At 37.0% G+C, this 18074-nt stretch overlaps 1 protein-coding gene across 2 annotated transcripts in view; it reads left to right on the top strand.

Annotated features, from left to right (window-relative positions):
* Positions 1-18074, top strand: part of afap1l2 (actin filament associated protein 1-like 2) — a 44777-nt gene that overhangs the window by 2516 nt on the left and 24187 nt on the right. For both annotated transcript variants that reach the window (XM_084135135.1, XM_084135134.1), the window contains exons 2-4: positions 13119-13247; positions 16307-16378; positions 17406-17476. In XM_084135135.1, the coding sequence (XP_083991261.1) occupies positions 13119-13247; positions 16307-16378; positions 17406-17476 (272 nt within the window). The remainder of the gene's footprint in view (positions 1-13118; positions 13248-16306; positions 16379-17405; positions 17477-18074) is intronic.

Here is an 18074-nt window from a genome sequence, read left to right as displayed (position 1 = left end):
AAAACAGTGCATCATGCACATGCATATTACATGTTCAGTCTGTAGGCGCGTGTTTCTTTTCAAAGTGACATCGCCAACTACTGGCCTGACATGCATAGTACAGCCTTTTTAGTTGTTTTCGTGGCAAAACCTTTCTGTTTTTAGTGCATCGTTGTCGTGTAAATGTACCCTCAGGTTTCTTCATTATTTTCAGCCACTTGCATTGCAAAGGAAAAAACAGCATCAACATTCTGGTAAACATCACCAAAACAACATGAAGGTGAGAAAATGATGACAGAATGAGATATTCCTTTAATTAGCAGGCACACGCCGCTTGATTAAATGTGGTTAGACGCTTGTGCACATTGTGGCTTAATGACTGCATTGTGTTGACGCCTGTTAAATGCTGTCAGGAACAGACTTACAGTTATTGTGGTTAGACTTCTATGAGGCCATGCCTCTTAAAGACTCTTTGTGAATTTTGTTTTCATGAGATAAGGCATACAGGGAGGGAAGGAAGATAGAAGGAGGAAAAAGGGATAGTGGGAGTATTGCATAATTTCTCCTTTAATAAAACACTGCATGAGTGGGTGACACATTTTTCTTTGTCATATGATGCTTTGTTTGTGTGTAACATAACATAGCAGAAACAAGCGCTGTAATGCTGTTTACATGATGAGAACTGGTTCACAGAAATGTGTAGATGACATGAACGTGCACGTTTTGAGTTCAGGATATAGCTTTGGGTTGTGGTTTTGGATAATACAGTGCTTTGAGCCTCAGAATTCACTGTTAGTATCACAAAACTGTTGATTCTGGCATATTCGGTGTCCATTTTACATGAAAATGCTTTTGTGTGGATATTTGAGCCTGTGAACCTGAACTAAGAGGCTTAGTTCAAACTCTTATTCCCATGTAAATGGTGTGATGCAATAGCAGGGTGTGTTAAAGAAAAAAGATTACAGGTGAGAGCATCTAGAATTTCCATAAGAAATAAAAAAAAAATGAGTCAAAGCACCAAGCATTTCAATCCGATAGGTGGCCAAATATACCCGAACAAAGTATTTAACCGTTCTCTTTTCTTATCCCTCCGGTTTCCTCCTTTCCCTCCTTGATTTCTCTCTTCAAAGGCAGCTCATGGAACCAGATCTCACCCTTGAGGTCCGGCATGATACCAGCATGTTTCCGGACCCACCCACGGGCTCCGCTGCCTGGGCCAGCGCTCAGAACGTGTCAGTGTTCCAGAAATTTGCTGGAGACACAGGGACGTCTCGTGCATCTTAATAAAGACGCTGGAAGCGGCTCCAAAGGCGTCCCAGAATGAGAGATCAGCACTTTTTTTTAAAACGGGTCCTTGAGTTCATGCCCTCATTACGCTCACTTCTGAAGAGAGTCAACGGGGAAGCAGCATGCTTATTATTAGTAAACGAAGAGAGCAGATCGGAGCTGAAATACAGAGAAAAAGAGCCAGGACTCAGCACTTTTCTTGGGATTGGCCTGGAATAGAATCGGGTTCCAGAAGGATAAATCCCATTTATTTTTTCCTTAAACCTTTCAAGGCGGACCTACAGTGAGCTCTGAGGTTATTAAGAGAAGATGCTTCTGTAGACCATGAATTGGGCAACGCTGGATCCTCTAATCTAAAATAGTTGCTGTTACCATGTAAACGAATGTGCCAAAAGCTGTCCACTCCCATGAAGCTTTGCAAATTATTAACTGAGTCAGTCTCCACTTATATTGTGCATATTTATTTATTTATAATAAATGTCTTTAAATCCTTAGATATATTGTACTTATGTCTTTAGTTCAATTACATCATTTGCATTGCTTTATGAGACTGACAACATTCAAAAGACAACAGAAAACTCATTACTTTATCATCATAAAAAAACAATTCTATGCTTTTACTTTCCTTTAAAAGCATATACACTTTGTGTATTTTGAGCACGTCTTGTGTTTGTTTGCCTCTCCACGATGAACCGCTTGCTGTATTCCTCATTTCCTCAGTTGCTTTGGATAAAAGCCTCTTCAAAATGAATAAATGTAAATGTAAATGAATATTTAATTGCCTTGTAAAAGACCTTTACCCTTTCATTTTATTATTTATTTATTTAATATATTTAACAAACTTTGTAGTAAATCTAAATGGAGGCCTATTTATTTATGTACTACTATTAATTTGTTCATGAATTTATTTATTGCTAGTCAATCGTTCATGCATTTTATATATTTATTTAATATTGAATTTAAGTTAAGTAATGTAGTGATTTATCTTGAAGCTGGTTGGGTTCAAAGTCTTTACTGAGGAATTTTTGAATTCCCAATGGAGTAAATTAATGAGAAAAATACTTTCGGAACCAAGACTGCTGAAAAAGTGGGCAATCATTATTGCCCTCAACAGACTTGCAGATAACAGATCTGATAGTTAAACAAACACACCAAGCTTCAACTGAGTGGTAAAACTGCTCTAACTTGTAATCTGGCTATACTTTCAATTTGGCCATGTTCAGAGTGTAATCTGCGCAACAATGCTATCGCCATATCTGTGTTTAGGGGTGGTTAATTCAGGCATGGAGGTTGTGATGTCGAGATGGCTTGATAATTCTATGCTTATCTTTTAGCAGGAGTGTCAGATGTAATTCGTCCAGGGTTACGATTGTCAAGTCTGAGCTGGCCAAATAATGCAGTTGAGCTGGTTGTAATTGAGTCAGTGGTGTTTCAGATCCTCTCTTGCTCAACGCTTTTCTGTTTGAGAGTTCTGATGAAGTCAAAACATTGTTTTGTTTTGCCGCTGACATCTTGTTGTGACTATTGCAGCACAAAATCTCAAAATTATGTGAATGCATGTTCAGCCAGCACAATAACTGTAATAACTTGCATCAGAATTTGTGAGAAGTCAATCACAGTGAGTGCTGATGGCTGCGCTGTGCGTTTGAAGTCTTATCTGTATATGATTTCAGCTGTCTATTTTCCAAGTTAGTGTCGCTTTGTATCTGTATCGCCATTCTAATATTCCCCTTTCATGACAGTATAATGGCAAGAAAATTGTTTGAAGTTAGTCCCCTAGATTTGACCCATATTAATGGCCAGGAGAAGATGAAGATTAAACAGTGTGGACTGAGTCCCTTCAATCAGTCTTGTCATCACTCATTTATCCTTCACTAAATGAATGAGGTCAGAGGCAGCGTGGCCAGGCTAAACAGAGGTGAGCTAATCAACAGCTGGGCTGGGAGAGTTACGCCAGAGCCCGTCTACGGAGAGCCTGCCCACTCCCTATTAAGTCCTATTGTACCGAATTTTGGTTGTAGTTCCACCAGAGATCCACAGGGGGCGATCGCCCATGAGTGCAAAATGAATGGGAGTCTATGGGGATAGACGGCTAAATGTGTCTCTTTCATCCGATTGCCGTTGAGAAATCTCAGATTTGATTCTAGGTTTTGCAAGTTCAACATGGGTTATAGGTCGAAAGTTGAATGAACGAGTACTTATGTCCTTTCGATTTCTTACAAGTTGAGTTGTTGTTGCCCATAACACGCTAGCATTCTGCTAATGAACGCTGATTGGTCAGTGAAGGACTGATTACGACCAGAGATACCGCTTGATGGCATTGTGGCATCCGAAGCGGGACCAGAAACAAACAAAACAAAAACTCTTCTAGCACGTGTATTTACCTGTGTCAGCTGTGTTGTCGATGCCTCGAGTGAAACGCACCAGAGTGACTGAAGGATTGCCGTAAAGCAGTATCTCTGGTCGTACGATGTGTATGACGTCATTGACACTTTAAAAGACTTTTTAAAGCAAATAAGTGAACACCCCGCAATGTGTAATTTCTTTGCATCTCCTTTCGAATACAACATTCAAATTACTAGACAAACAATTATATCCTGAGAAAAGTGGATTTTGATGTGTATAGCGCCATAGACCTCCATTCATTCTGCACTCGTCCTGTGAGCGCCCTCATATGGAATCAGAGTGGAACTGCAACCAGTTCAGAAGCCGGAAGTGTACTGAAAGTGAAACTTCTCGCCTTATTAGACATTCTCTGGTTACGCTAACATAACGTTGTGAGAGGTCATATAGTATACATTACATGCTACAAATGAACACTGCTTATTAAAATTAAATTACCATTAATGCAATGTTTATGTAACCTAGGTGTGTTTAAGGTTGATGTTTGATGTCGATTTGCATTGTTGGTCCCATTGTTCTTTGTTTATTGACAGGATGATAAACATGCTTACATAATCAAATTAGTTTGGCAATGTTGTGCCCATTAGAAATGAGTTTTGTAGCTTCATGTTAATTTCTCTGAGGTCATCTTTACTACCATTTAAATCTAAGATAACGCTGCATTAATTTGATAAAAAATACAGTAAAATCAGAAATATTTTGACATATTATTGCAATTTAACATTCATTCTATTATGATTATTTTTAGGGGTGCAACGGATCGTTGATCCGTGATCTGTACGGACCAGGTCCCACAGTTTGGCACGCAGATTAACTGTTTTCTTTTACAAATTTCCACGTTCAAATTCACATTCATTTTAAACCATTCCAGCGCAAGAAGAGGCAAAAGAGAACTCAAGTTTTCAGTGCGCACAGCCACACACACCGAAGCGTGCACACACAGAGAGGAGAACTGATTCCTCTTTCGCATCTCCTTGCGAATGAACGGACACATACACAAAATTATGTCAAAATACTCATCTCGGCAAGTATTCTCGTAAACACAGTTGGTCATGACTCAAAAAACGTAAAATGATTTGAACCTTGAGTTTTATATCCGTTTTTAGCATCTTCATAGTAACATGATCCTTCAGAAATCATTCTAATATGCTGATTTGGTGCCCAAGAAACATTTCTTATCATTATCAATGTTGAAAACAGTTGTGCTGCTTAATAATTTTGGAAACCATGATACATGTTTCAGGATTCACTTTGATGAGATTCAAAAGAACAGGCTTTTTTTAAGAAATATCTTCTAAACACTATAAATGTCTTGACTGTTGCTTGACTGTTTTCTTTTTTTTAATCTTTCTACAGTGTATATGGGAGTGTAACTCTGAAAGCTGACAAAATAAACTATTAACAATTAAAGCTTACAGTATTCTCTTCCAGGAAAATGGAACAAAAATATTAATGCTTCATTTTGTGCACAGGGGTGTATTCATTTTTATTTATTTATTTATTGCCAATAGCCAATAGCAAGTAGCAAATCATTTTTTGCTTGGCTATAATGTTAACTAAAGACTTTGGCTATTTAAAAAATAGCTCAAGCCCTTCAGTACGCCCCACAATGCACAATGTCTTGTTTTAATTGGAAACACATCAACACTGGAGGGAAAACTGTGTTTGTCAAATAATTTCAGGGGATCTTTAAAGTGAGTCATTCCAAATGAAATTGCACTAAAAACAATACGTTATAACTGGATTTGTCACTAAACCATTTTCCTGACAATTTTAAAACTTGGTCAATGTTCATGCATGTAAATGGAGTTAATCATTGACATTTTCCAAACATTTGCCATACTTTTTCACAATAATCAATGTTCCTATGTAAATATTAAAGAGACATAAGTACTGTGGAAAAAAGCACTCCTTAGCCAAACAAATTTGCTAAACTATACATATGTATCCGAGGGTTTTGGGTAATCGTTCACACAAATGAACTCTAAATTGAAAATTGAATACAGTAACACTGCATGCAAAACTGTCACTGACGCTCCAAAACTGTTATTCATTATTATCATCTGCGCAGCAAATGTCATTCAAAGTCAAAATGCTGTGCACGTGTTGAAGAGGAACAACGTAAACAAATAAACCATACAGTCTAAGGATAAATTTCAGTCCAACTACAATCACAGCCAAGACATAATTAGCACAGCAGAAGTATTTGTGAGAAAGCAGAAAACTGGGGAGGGTTTCTAAGTTTAAATCAGTGTCTTTTGTGTCTGTAGACAGTTAGAAAGGAGAAATGGGAGAGGCTGGGTGAGAAAAGTTTGTTTTATGCCCTAGTTTCTTTGTTATTTTTATTTAAAACTGAGCACCATAAAGTCATAAAATCTTTTTGCTTGCTTTATGCACGTTCCTGCTCTTATTGTGCATGACTCATCAGTGCACAGTTTTTTTTTACAGTAATAAATGGTGTCTGTAATCTTTTATTAAAATGTACTTCCTCCACCTCTGAAACCACTTCCCATTTCGGCTGATGTCATAAATCCCTCTTATACTTTTCAGTACCTCCCCTAGAACAACCTGACTCCATTTCAGTACATAACTCCTACTTTTTATGGTTCAATCATCACTTGGAAATTACACCGTCAGTGCTGGGTAAATTACTTACAAATTGTAGTCCCTTAATAAATACAAATTACATGATACAAAATTGTAGTTAGTAACATTATTTATTAATGTTCATACATTTATGAAAAGCTAATAATGAATTAAATCATATAAAAGTTCAATTATACAAAATAAATCATTTGAAAATAAAAACAATCAAAATAAAACTATAACTAAAAAATGTTTTTCATTTGTTTATGCTGTGCGGCCCCTAAATTTTCCATGTAATTATAGTCGCCTGACCCGTGGCCGGTCTGTGTGTGCAATTCCACAAAACGTTTCAGAAAGGAACATTTTCAAAATAAAAAAAAAGAATAATTAGGGAGAATCAATTAATTTTGAATAATTTACTGCCATTTTGTGAATATTAAGTAATGTAATCAATAAAAACGTAACTATTCTGATTATGAGTATTTTAAAATGTAATATAATCTAATTACAAGTATTTAATTTTTGGAATCTGATTACGTAATCCAGATTACATATAACCAGTTACTACATAGCACTGTACACCGTAAAAACAAATGTGTTCAATTTGCTTAATTTAAGTGTATCATGTATAATTCGAGTCTTATTTACAAAAGTGTTTCTTACTTATTTTGAGCCGCATTTACTTAAGCCATTTAAGTTTTGTTAACTTAATTGTATCTGTGATCTGAGGAACAGTGTACTCTCAAAGTGCATTGCGGCATAAATAAATTAAGCACTTTTTAAAAGCAACCTATTTATTCCTTCTCTTCCTTTAAAACAACAAATAATTGGGATTTTATTGTTGCATCACTGAATCAATAGGAAGAGAATTATGTAAAGAATAATTGACGACAGGCTGTTGAATTATTAGAAAATAATGCACCCTGAGGTGGTAATGCGGCCACGCCACGAAGCGGAGTGTATTATTTTCCTAATAATTCAAAATACTGGAGTCAATTATTCCACTTATACTACAGTTACCACACCTCAAGACATTGTGGTGTGGTATGTACAATTTTCTTATGCATCTCATCCCATGCCTCCGTTGCTAATTCCAAAACATCAATTTACAGCTATGGAGGCTCGAACCATGAATAGCAGTCTAATGCAGTTATTAGAGAGAGAGAGAGAGAGAGAGAAAGATCTTACTTTGTCATTGTCTGGATTTTGGTTCCTTTCTGCTCTAAGGACCTTTGAAATAGAATTATAATGCAGTCAAAATCTACCTGGAACTATTTTAGCCGTGCATTTCCCTGAAAATAATTGCACACCTTAGAATGTTCGTCAGCCAATCAGATTCAAGCATTCAACAGCCCAGTATTATAAAGTAAAATGAAGTTCCAAATGCCCAATCAAAAGGAAAACCATTTTAGGAAATCAACATAGTATTTGGCTACTGTTAAAGAATAATCTTCTTTTTGTTGTCTTATTGTTATCCAGTTCATTTTATTTCAGCTTTATTCAGTAAAGTTTAATTTAACATTAAAAACAGTGGTGTGCATTGTTTTATGGAGTACTCGGGGTGTAGGCTGTAGATGACTCAGCAAATGTCTGTAGAGTGCTGATTTCATCTCCATGAGATAAGATTCAAGGCCCAAGGCAGTTTAGTCATGTTCAAAGGTATCGCAGTGTTTTCAGAAGAATAGATGATGTGATCCATAGCTGCACCCACACAAGGTTTTATGTACTGTAGCTAAGAGGTTACTCTGCTCTTCTCCATGTATACATGTATACAATATTAATGTAGTCAAATGTATTTGACCGTAAGTCCCAACAGATCTCATCCATAACTCGGTCTCTCTCCAAAATTGTGATTATAAATGGTCCAGAGGCTCCAGACAAAAGAAAACATTTTGACTCCTTTTGATAAGGAGTAATTGTAGGAAATGGAATTTGTAACCCAGATTTTCTGAGCAATCTGATTTTCTGTTGCCAGTGCTCCTGATTGCTTAATCTAAATAAACTGAAAAGCATAAAGTGGAGCCAGCGAGACCATAATGCAACATTCCTGTGTCGAGAGATATATTAGTAAAATGTACTTTTTGCTGTAACTTGTTTTTGGCTGATAGATGGATGTTTAAGAGCATGGGTGTGATCAGCATTATGCTGAAACGTGACACAGTATGTTTTAATTTATGTTGTACAGAATTATATATAATTGATGCAATTTTACTGAGTAATGTCATTTGGGTGGGCGCATATATATGTTTTTAGTAAAGATTCAATGTGGTTGTTGCGTTTGAGAGGAATTGAAGCCAGATTATTATGATATCTCATTAAACATGATGAAACCAGTCTTCATTTCTGGTGGTTTTTAAAGTTCTGATTATATAGCAATTTTATAAGATTTTATGTTCACTGGCAAAAATCATGGACTGTGCTGTTCATGCTGTGTATGTAAAATTGTAGTATCAGTAGAAAAAGATGTAATAGTTTTCAAATGATTGATTTGGCTGGATTGGAGTCAGCAGGTATCTCGTTCGTGACAAGTCTTATGAGCTCAGCACATAGCAGTTTCTCATTTAACATGCAAAAAGAGGCATCTTCAAAGTGCCATGGTTATAGTATTGGGCAAATATGGCCTTTTTAAATCTAAGGGTCAGGTAGGGGTGAAAATATTTAAAGACGGACGTTGTACAATAGTTATTTGTTAAAAGCAAGAGCTGTAGCAGTAATTATTGAAATCCATTTACTTAAAATCTCAAGCAACTGTATAGTACTGATCCATCTTTGACTTGTGTATTGTGTATGCAGCATGCATATTGACCAGTGTTTTTGTGAAGTGCTCTTTCTAGAGGTATATAAAAGATCAGTGCTTCTGTTCTGCTTTTCTGCAGCCTCAGGATGGTTGGTGTCATCTGTTCCCTTTAAACAAGAACAGAGAATTCTATGCAAAAACAAACACCGAAAAACATGCCATCACTGCGGTGATTGCCCTCCCACATGGCCGAAAGCCCGTCATTTTAGAGATTGAGGGTTTGACTCGGGAATCAAATAAATGATGTGCTGTGACACGTCGCCTTGAGCTGAGCTAAGTATATGAGCCACAGCTGGAGCCTGGCTGTATTTTAAGTGTCAGACAGGAATTGCCTGTAAAAATCAAACCACTTAGGACACTAACGCAAGCCAGAGCGGCATCAAAATCGTCCACTCGATTTAAACTCGTGTTTATTATGCCAGCTCTGATACAGCAAACGCTCTGTGGCTTTGATTCTGGGAAGAGCGATGCTTAACCTTACAATTTACCACGAGCATGTGTCTAAAATCAGTTCAATAGCCACTCAAGACAAACAAGCACAGCGACAATGTACACAGTGTGAAATGATTTTATTGAACTCTTCCTCATTCCATCAAGCACTTGCTCTGCGGATCAGCCGCAAAAAGAATTTCTTTGTCTGACTGCAAACTGAGAGTCCGGAAATAGAGTGGGGTTTACAAAACACCATCAAACACCTTTACTTCAGTTTGACCTGGAATGAGGAAGTGTTTTTTTTATTACATCAGAAAGAAATCCCCTCTTTGCTGCAAAGATCTGGCCTTGTCCTCATTCCTTCAATCAAAGTGAAATTGTTGATCATTTTTTAGCATATTTTCTGCATATTATCTGCCCTTTTAGTCGGTGACTGTCGTGTGATAGACAGTCTGAAGAGTCACTGTCAAACCCAGGTTTCATTACTCTGAGGAAGTGTGAGCGGTTCTAGTGCTGACAGGGATGTAACATTCTCGTTCTCACCGTTTGCAGAGTTTAATTGGCTTGGGGCCAAACTGTATCCAACGGAAACTCGGCCCTTGTTGGACTAGAGTCAGCTGACTCCACATTCCCATGGTCCCTCCAGAGAAGGGCATCGAAGTCAATCTCTGAAAACACACCGCAAAGAAAATGTTTGGACAAATGCTCAGCTGAGCATCATGGGAAGAGAATACATGACAATATTAAAGGGATAGTTCATCCAAAAATGTTAATTCTTTCATATTTTATTCACCTTTATTCTGTGGAGCTCAAAAGAGGATACATTGAAAAAAGGTCTCAGTGTTGTAATGTTACAATGAATGTCAGTGCTGGACGCCATTAACTTACATTGTATGGACAAAAACAGCTGAAATTCTTCAAAATATTTTATTTTTTATGTCTTGCTGAAATTAAACAACTTTTTTTTTGTGGAAATCAACAAAGGAAGTGGCATATAGTTACTTTAAGAATTGTCGTGTGTGTTCTTTGTGGGTGAGAAGCCTAAACAAACTGTGAATTCTTATGAACTTGATGTTGATGCTAAGTGAAGCCACACGCTGTTTCTGGAATATTTGCTGTTTACATTAAATGTATGTGTTAGAACCACATTTTATGAACAAATTCCTACAAATAGTAATGCCATCAAGTAGTATATACTTTAAAACTTTGGATCTACTTTGATACGTCATTATCTTCATAAAGATGATCATTTAAATAATCCTATCAGTGAACTAGATATTGAATCTAATTGAGGAAATATTGAATATTGAACACACTCGCATGTTACGTCCAGTGAGCTTGTTTATTTGTTTGACGTTTTTATCTTTCATACAGGAGTTCTTTTCAGGAGCTATTTGTGCACGCAGAGATAGATGGATAGATGTTATCTGTCTCTGAGGAGGCGGACAAGAATGTTCAAATAAATCCGTCTCTCCTTAAGCTATGACTTCCTACTGTGCTTAACATGTCTCGAAGCATGTCTTACTCTCACAGTAATTGCAGAGATTTCACTAGTACCATTGACTTAGTAATAATAGACAGACAATAAAATATGTATATCTGCTATAGACATATATAGAAAGGATTGTTCCATATTTTATATGCATAAGACTTGTTGACAAAGGACATGTCAGTGTTTGTTTTAGCATCAAGGTTTGAATTTAAAATCTGCATTTCTTTTACGTTTCACCATTTTTAATCAGTTTTGCGGTTCGTGTAATGTGACAAATTAATTTTTTTAAAGTATAAATATATATGTAAAAATGTTGGTAAAGATTTAGATCCATATAACACTAGTATCACTGCTTGAAATTTCAAGTCAACAATCTATAAATGAATGTTATTCAGCTCATTGTGCGTGCTAAAGAAAACTGGTTATCTGCCTTAGTCATGGCAATGATTTCCAGTGTTACTGAAACATTCACAGCAAACTTCAATTATTTAATGGCATTCATTCTTCTCTATCTATTGTCCGAGCAGCAGATCATCTGGCTAGGGACACTGCTTGTGGAGAAAGACAGATATTGCCTAGTGTTGCATCACCAAACTGAATTGGGCCTATCCTTCCTAAAGGCAGGGTAAAACACTACTGTTCCACAGTTAGAGGAAAGTAAACATCACCACTGTTGAAGCCATAAGAGAAACATCAGCATGGGTTGAATAGTTGTATAGGTCATGTCACTAGTTTCGAAACTAGAGAAGTTTATATTTAACCAGTGAGGTACAAGTAAGGGTGTAAATATAAGGGTTTTTATAGCCAAGTGCCTGAAACCTCTGAATATATTCCCAGCAGCAAGTGCCGTGTTCCTTTTATTAGAATGGTTATTACATTGTGAAAATATAAATGTAATATAGTCCCTGACGTGTAAATGCACCTAGTATTACGGTTAATGTTTCATCTATCTGTGCTGTGCTGTGCAATGATATACACATCTAGGTGAATGGATGTTGCACATCTTAGCTGTTTGTATTTCTTGTATTTTAGCGTGGCTGGAATCCTCTGTTGACCAAATAGCATCCTGGACCAGAACTTTCAGTTTTTAAGATGCTGAGTACTATTTATTTAACATTATAATTGCTCAAAATGTGAATGCTGGAGATCAAATCTCTCATCTTCATGTCATTGTTGCATTACATAAAAGTCATTTGAATCCAAAATTTTAAGTATGATGACCAAATATTTAAATGAACGGGAGAGTGATTGTTAGTAAGTTAACTAACAACCAGCACTCACTCATTTGTCCTTTATATACCACAAAACGAAGACAAATGGCATATTTTTATTGGACTAAATGGAATGGAATGTGGTTGAAAAGAGTTTGATAGCTCTTGATAGCCTTATGTGGAGTTTTAATGAGATGTTAATGGCACATATTAATCTACTTTCTGTTTCATTTCCTTTTTTTGAGCTCATATCCAGTAAGGTCATTTCTGTTGTAAGGCAGTGTGATTCATGAGAGGAGAAAAACAAAGTATGGCCCTCATAGTCAAGACTGGGGTGCCCAGTTTGCTGCTGACCCCTGAGGGTGTGTGGGTAGAGTGACAAGGATACGTCATGGGATGTTGAGAGAGTCAGTGTGGGTAGAGTGACAAAGCCTTATCATTCACCCCACACTGACTCTCTCAACAACCCATGCCATATCCTTCACTTAAGCTGATGCTAACTAGCTTCACACAGACATAAAAGGCTAAATAATATGGATGTTGTCACCAATTAGCCAATAGAGCATTTTACATAATGAGGAAATAGTTGGTTTTGTAATGAAACCTACTTGGTTTAATGTGTGTAATATACAGCAATCGCTTTCAAGGTTAGTGAAGCACTGCTTGACAGGCACAAGTGATTCACCTTTGTGCTATCAGGCACTGGTAATTTTCAAATGATTGAAAACTGCTTCACTTGAGTTGCCAGATTGGAGATAATTCTGAACTTATCAAGCATGTATTCATTTTTACTGTGACTAATTTGTAATCAGCATGAGAGGTATTTACTCGAAATCAAGGTTCAGCACAGTACATGAGATCTAATGCACTGACATGATGATTTTATTTATTACTTAAACTAATTATCGTGTGTGTGTGTGTGTGTGTGCAGTGCTGGAGCAGCTGTTGGAGCAGCTGCAGAGGTTCCTGAAGATCCTGGATGGAGAGAAGCTGAGTGGAAATGCCACAGTACAGAAGGGCCTCCTGAATGAGCTGCTGCAATCATACAAGTCTTCCAATGGTACATACATAACAACATAATGTCTAGACTAACCATTTAACTCAACACCAAATCCTTCTCAAACTGTGATCTGCAAACCATTGGTGGTCCAGGAAGGATTCAAAATGGTCTGCGAGTTGATTGGACCAAAGGGACTAACATTAAAGGGTTAGTTCACCCAAAAATGAAAATTATGTCATTAATGACCCTCATGTCGTTCCAAGCCCGTAAGACCTCCGTTCATCTTCGGAACACAGTTTAAGATATTTTAGATTTAGTCCGAGAGCTTTCTGTCCCTCCATTGAAAATGTATGTTCACGTACTATACGAGTTAGTTCACGTAGTATAACTGCGTAGCGCTTCTGGGTTGTACGTCAGACGCATCACACACATGACCAGCGTCGGCCAATAGTGAGCCTACGTGTGACGTACAACCCAGAAGCGCTACGCAGTTATACTACGTGAAAAAACTCGAGGCCCAGAGAGAAGGAAATGAATAGTGGAATAAAGTCGTTATTTTTGTTGTTTTTTGCGCACAAAAAATATTCTCGTCGCTTTATAAACTTAAGATTGAGCCACTGTAGTCACTTGGACTACTTTGATGATGTCTTTTTATTAGCTTTCTGGACATGGACAGTATACCGTCCATACATTTTCAATGGAGGGACAGAAAGCTCTCGGACTAAATCTAAAATATCTTAAACTGTGTTCCGAAGATGAACGGAGGTCTTACGGGCTTGGAACGACATGAGGGTGAGTCATTAATGACATAATTTTCATTTTTGGGTGAACTAACCCTTTAAATGACTAATGATTTTGTCTGCTGTTGGCAATTAGTTGGCAATTTCCCACTGATTTTTAACGTGGAATCAGGTTTTCTACCTGAAAAAGCCTGTGATGTCCCTTCTCTCTTTACTCTTGTCAATGAAAAAAAGTAAAAGGCCCAACAAAAATGACCGTTTCATACATATTTATTTATTTCAGCATACACTTGCGTAGCACAATTGTTCTCATGGGGAGCAACACATTTATAACTTGCGTGTTGTTTAGAGAATCTGCTCTGTTCTGTCTTATTAAGGAGCCCGTAATTTTGGTCCATCCATTTGCTTCTTTCTTCACACAAGCATGGCTGTAGGTTTTTCATGTTCTGGTCTCGGGCTTGTGCACTTCCTCCCCTGGCTTCAAGCTGTATCATTTTCCAAGGCTGTTTTTATCCTCTAGGGACACTCACTTCCTTTTAGTAGCAGCTTATAAATAGCTTTCATTTCCATCCTCCAAATCCCAATCTGTTTTCACTGTACCATCGAAACATGTTTTTGTTTTGTCACAGGGTTTTATTTCCCCTTCAAAAATTCATCAAAGCTTTGTTACCTGTGGATTGCCACATCTTATCTCTTATGCTTAATTTAGTTCTTCTGAATAATTGTGAAGATCCAAAATAATGTCCTAAAATGTTTTTGTTGCCAAGCAAGCTGTAAATCCATCTCTCACAGGCTGGGACTAAATCAGCACTTTTATTATGATAGAATATGACCTCTCTATGTCTCCCACTGGCCTGCCTTTGATGTGTACAGAAGGAGGGGCCCTGGAGATGCCTTTGGACCCTTACACAAGAGAAGTGTGAGACAAAACTCTCACTGTTCTTCTCCATAATAGAAATCTATTACATGTTCAGTAAAATACGTGAGGGATGAAAGCGTCCAGAATCTGAAAAAACATTGAATACGAGAGAAGTCTTTGGAAGTCAAAGTCAAAGAAGTCTTTGGCAAGTCCCGGCAAGGTTAAATGAGTGGAGTGAAGAGTATCTTTACTCCAGCAAGTTCACATTCAATGGCCTAAAAAGTATTTGGACGTTTAGGCCACACATTTATTGCATAAATAAGCAAAGTTCCTCATGTTCACACAGGTGTCCTAGCAGAGAAACCACAGGTGTAGATCATCACATTAACTATAAACATACGTTAGTTGTAGTTTTAGTAGTTTTACTAATGTTTGACCAACTATAAAGTGTCCAAATTTAGTTTTTGTCTTCAATTCGAACAGTATATGTTTTGTTTTATCATTTAAAACCTATAAACTTCTTTTACTGATATTGGTCGATATTGGATTTTGTACATACTCATTTCTCCATTTAAAAATTGTCTTGTCTTTGCCAACAACTAATGCTCACTTAAAGGAATAGTTCACCCAAAAATGAAAATTCTGTCATCATTTACTCAACCTCAAGTTGTTTCAAACCTGTATGAATTTCTTTCTTCTGCTGAACACAAAAGAGGATATTTTGAAGAATATGGGGAACAAAACAGTTGATGGGCCCCATTTACTTCCATAGTTTTTGTTTATCGTTTTCCCCATCAACTGTTTAGATACCGGCTTTCTTCAAAATATCTTCTTTTGTGTTCAGCAGAAAAAAGAAATTCATAAAAGTTTTTGGAACAACTTGAGGGTGAGTAAATGATGACAGAATTTTCATTTTTGGGTAAACTATCCCTTTAAAGTTGTTGTTGTTTTTTTAAACACAAATAATTTTAATAACACTGCTAAATGTAATCTTTAGCCAATCTCAAAATGAATATCTCTTTTTCATACTGTACATTATAATGTTGTGATATCTAGAGTCTATTATTTCATTTATTTTACATTTAGACAAAATATAGTCGATTTTTTATATCAACCATTTATTGGTTTTTGGTCATGATATGAAAATAAATATAGGCTTATCCATATTAGCCAGTGACACTTTTAAGTCACATTTCACAAGTCACATTTTAAGTGTAAATTACAATACAGTCTCCTGACTGTTAATATCTCATTCCAGCACATTCCTCACTGACACTTATGTTTAGGGGTGGGTTATATTTGTTTGTTTTTTATTTATTACAAATCATATGCTTTCCTACTAATCACATCATACGAACTTTTTGAAATTGCAACCTCTTAAAAGAAAAATGTTTTCTCATGAGATCGGGTCGGTAAAGTGCCCAAATAATTTTTGGGCTCCTGCAACAAAAACTCTGTACAAAAAACTGACGTTATGGTTCAAATCCATAATCCAGTCTTTAATATTGGTTATTCTGCAGAAGGAGATGAAGAATACATCTACATGAACAAGGTCATCGTCACAGGTCAAAACCAAGACCGAACAGACAGAGGTGAGTCTATAATATTCTCTATAATTAACTTGCAAAACTTTTGCAGGTGTGAGGAATGAGGATGAAAATCACCCCTAACCTGCAAACACGTCTCTCACATATCACAGTGGTTTATCTTTATCACAGCGCTGCTGTGAATGTGTCATGTTTAGGGGGGTGATTGGGTTATGGCTGAAGTGTTAAGTCCCCCCCATCCCCCACCCCTCACCATTTCCTGTCTGTTTCTCAGTAACTCCTGTCCTCCTCTCGCTCTTTCTGCCAGACCCCCATCTGAGGCCAAGCTGCTTTGTTTAGATTTCACTGAAGAATGAGAGTAACAATAAAACCAGACTTAACATTCATATCGCAGTCATCTACGTATCCAGAAGTTACATGCATGACTAAACTGCGGCGGCATTCTTTGATCAGATTCGAAAACGCCACCATTTTAATAAACAAAATTTTCAAAAGGCTTATCAGGAGAACAACCCTTTGAGTTTCAGTGTTGTGAAGAGTGACTTTTTACAATGTAATTTCATAATTCCCTGCCCATATGTGAAAATGTCCACAACCTTGTGCTATTTGCATCTGATAAATCAATAATAAAAATCATCTGCAATGAGTCACTAATGTGAAACATCATATAAGCTCACGTAGACCAACAGGGAAATGTAAGTGGTGAGAATTGAATTGAATTGAATTGAATTTCAGTAAAAGGCATTACTTGATGGCGTCCTGACTCCTTGATGGCTAAGGGTGACTCTTAGCCCTTGCTGTGCGGATTTAGTATTTGCCTTGCGTTCCTATAGCAACCCAGATGTTACCGTTTGGAGAGGAAGTTGAAGGAATGTCGATGGGACAGCTCTAAGAGACTGCCGCAGGCTAACCATTGATACCAGAACCGAGCCGAACAGCAGAAATATTATGTCTACTTGTTGCTTGCGTACTCATACTTCTTTTTGCTGCACATGATGAACCCTTTGAAAAGTCTTTGATCTATTCATTAACAGCCACTGTTGTTCTGTGTGAAAATCTATATGCTTATCAGACCACAGACCAGAAGCCAATGGAGAACCAGGAAAACACCAGAACCCACCAGAGCCGCCTCCTCCTAGACCAGTGAGTGACCCTCAGCATCATTTCAACCTTGTTTAAACACCAGCATTAGCACAAAGACACTGAAACAAAAATCCGACAACAACCAACACAGTTCAATTTCAAACCTAACGTGTCTTAAGATGCAAGTAAGACAAATGCTATACTAAATGTAATCTACTATTAGGGTTGGGCGATATAGTATATTGACTATAGACTAATAGTATAGTCATTTTCAGCATGTTTCAATTCATTGAGTCAAAATTCAGCGATTCAATGATTCAATAATCAGTGATTCAGTGATTTAAGAATAAGTGATTCGGTAATAATAATAATTATTATTATTGTGAGTTTGTTCATTTTGTAAAAAACTCTTTGAGAAAAAAAAAAAAACATTGTTAACTAGATTTTTGCTGAATTAGATTATTCTATTTAGCTACAGTTGCAGTTAGTTTGGTTAAAAGGAGCCATTGCAGAGGAAATAAATATATTTTTATTAGGGCTTGACATTAACTTTTTTGCTCACAAGCCACTGTGGCTAGTGGTTTTCCAAAGTTATTAGCCACTCAGCATTTTCACTGGCCACGATTTTAGAAATTTGGGTCATTTAGTAGGAGTGACT

Source organism: Abramis brama (genome assembly GCF_963993115.1).
Source record: "Abramis brama genome assembly, chromosome: 14".
Classification (NCBI taxonomy): domain Eukaryota; kingdom Metazoa; phylum Chordata; class Actinopteri; order Cypriniformes; family Leuciscidae; genus Abramis; species Abramis brama.
Note: the sequence above shows the minus strand (reverse complement) of the source record. Positions and strands in the feature narration are given on the sequence as shown.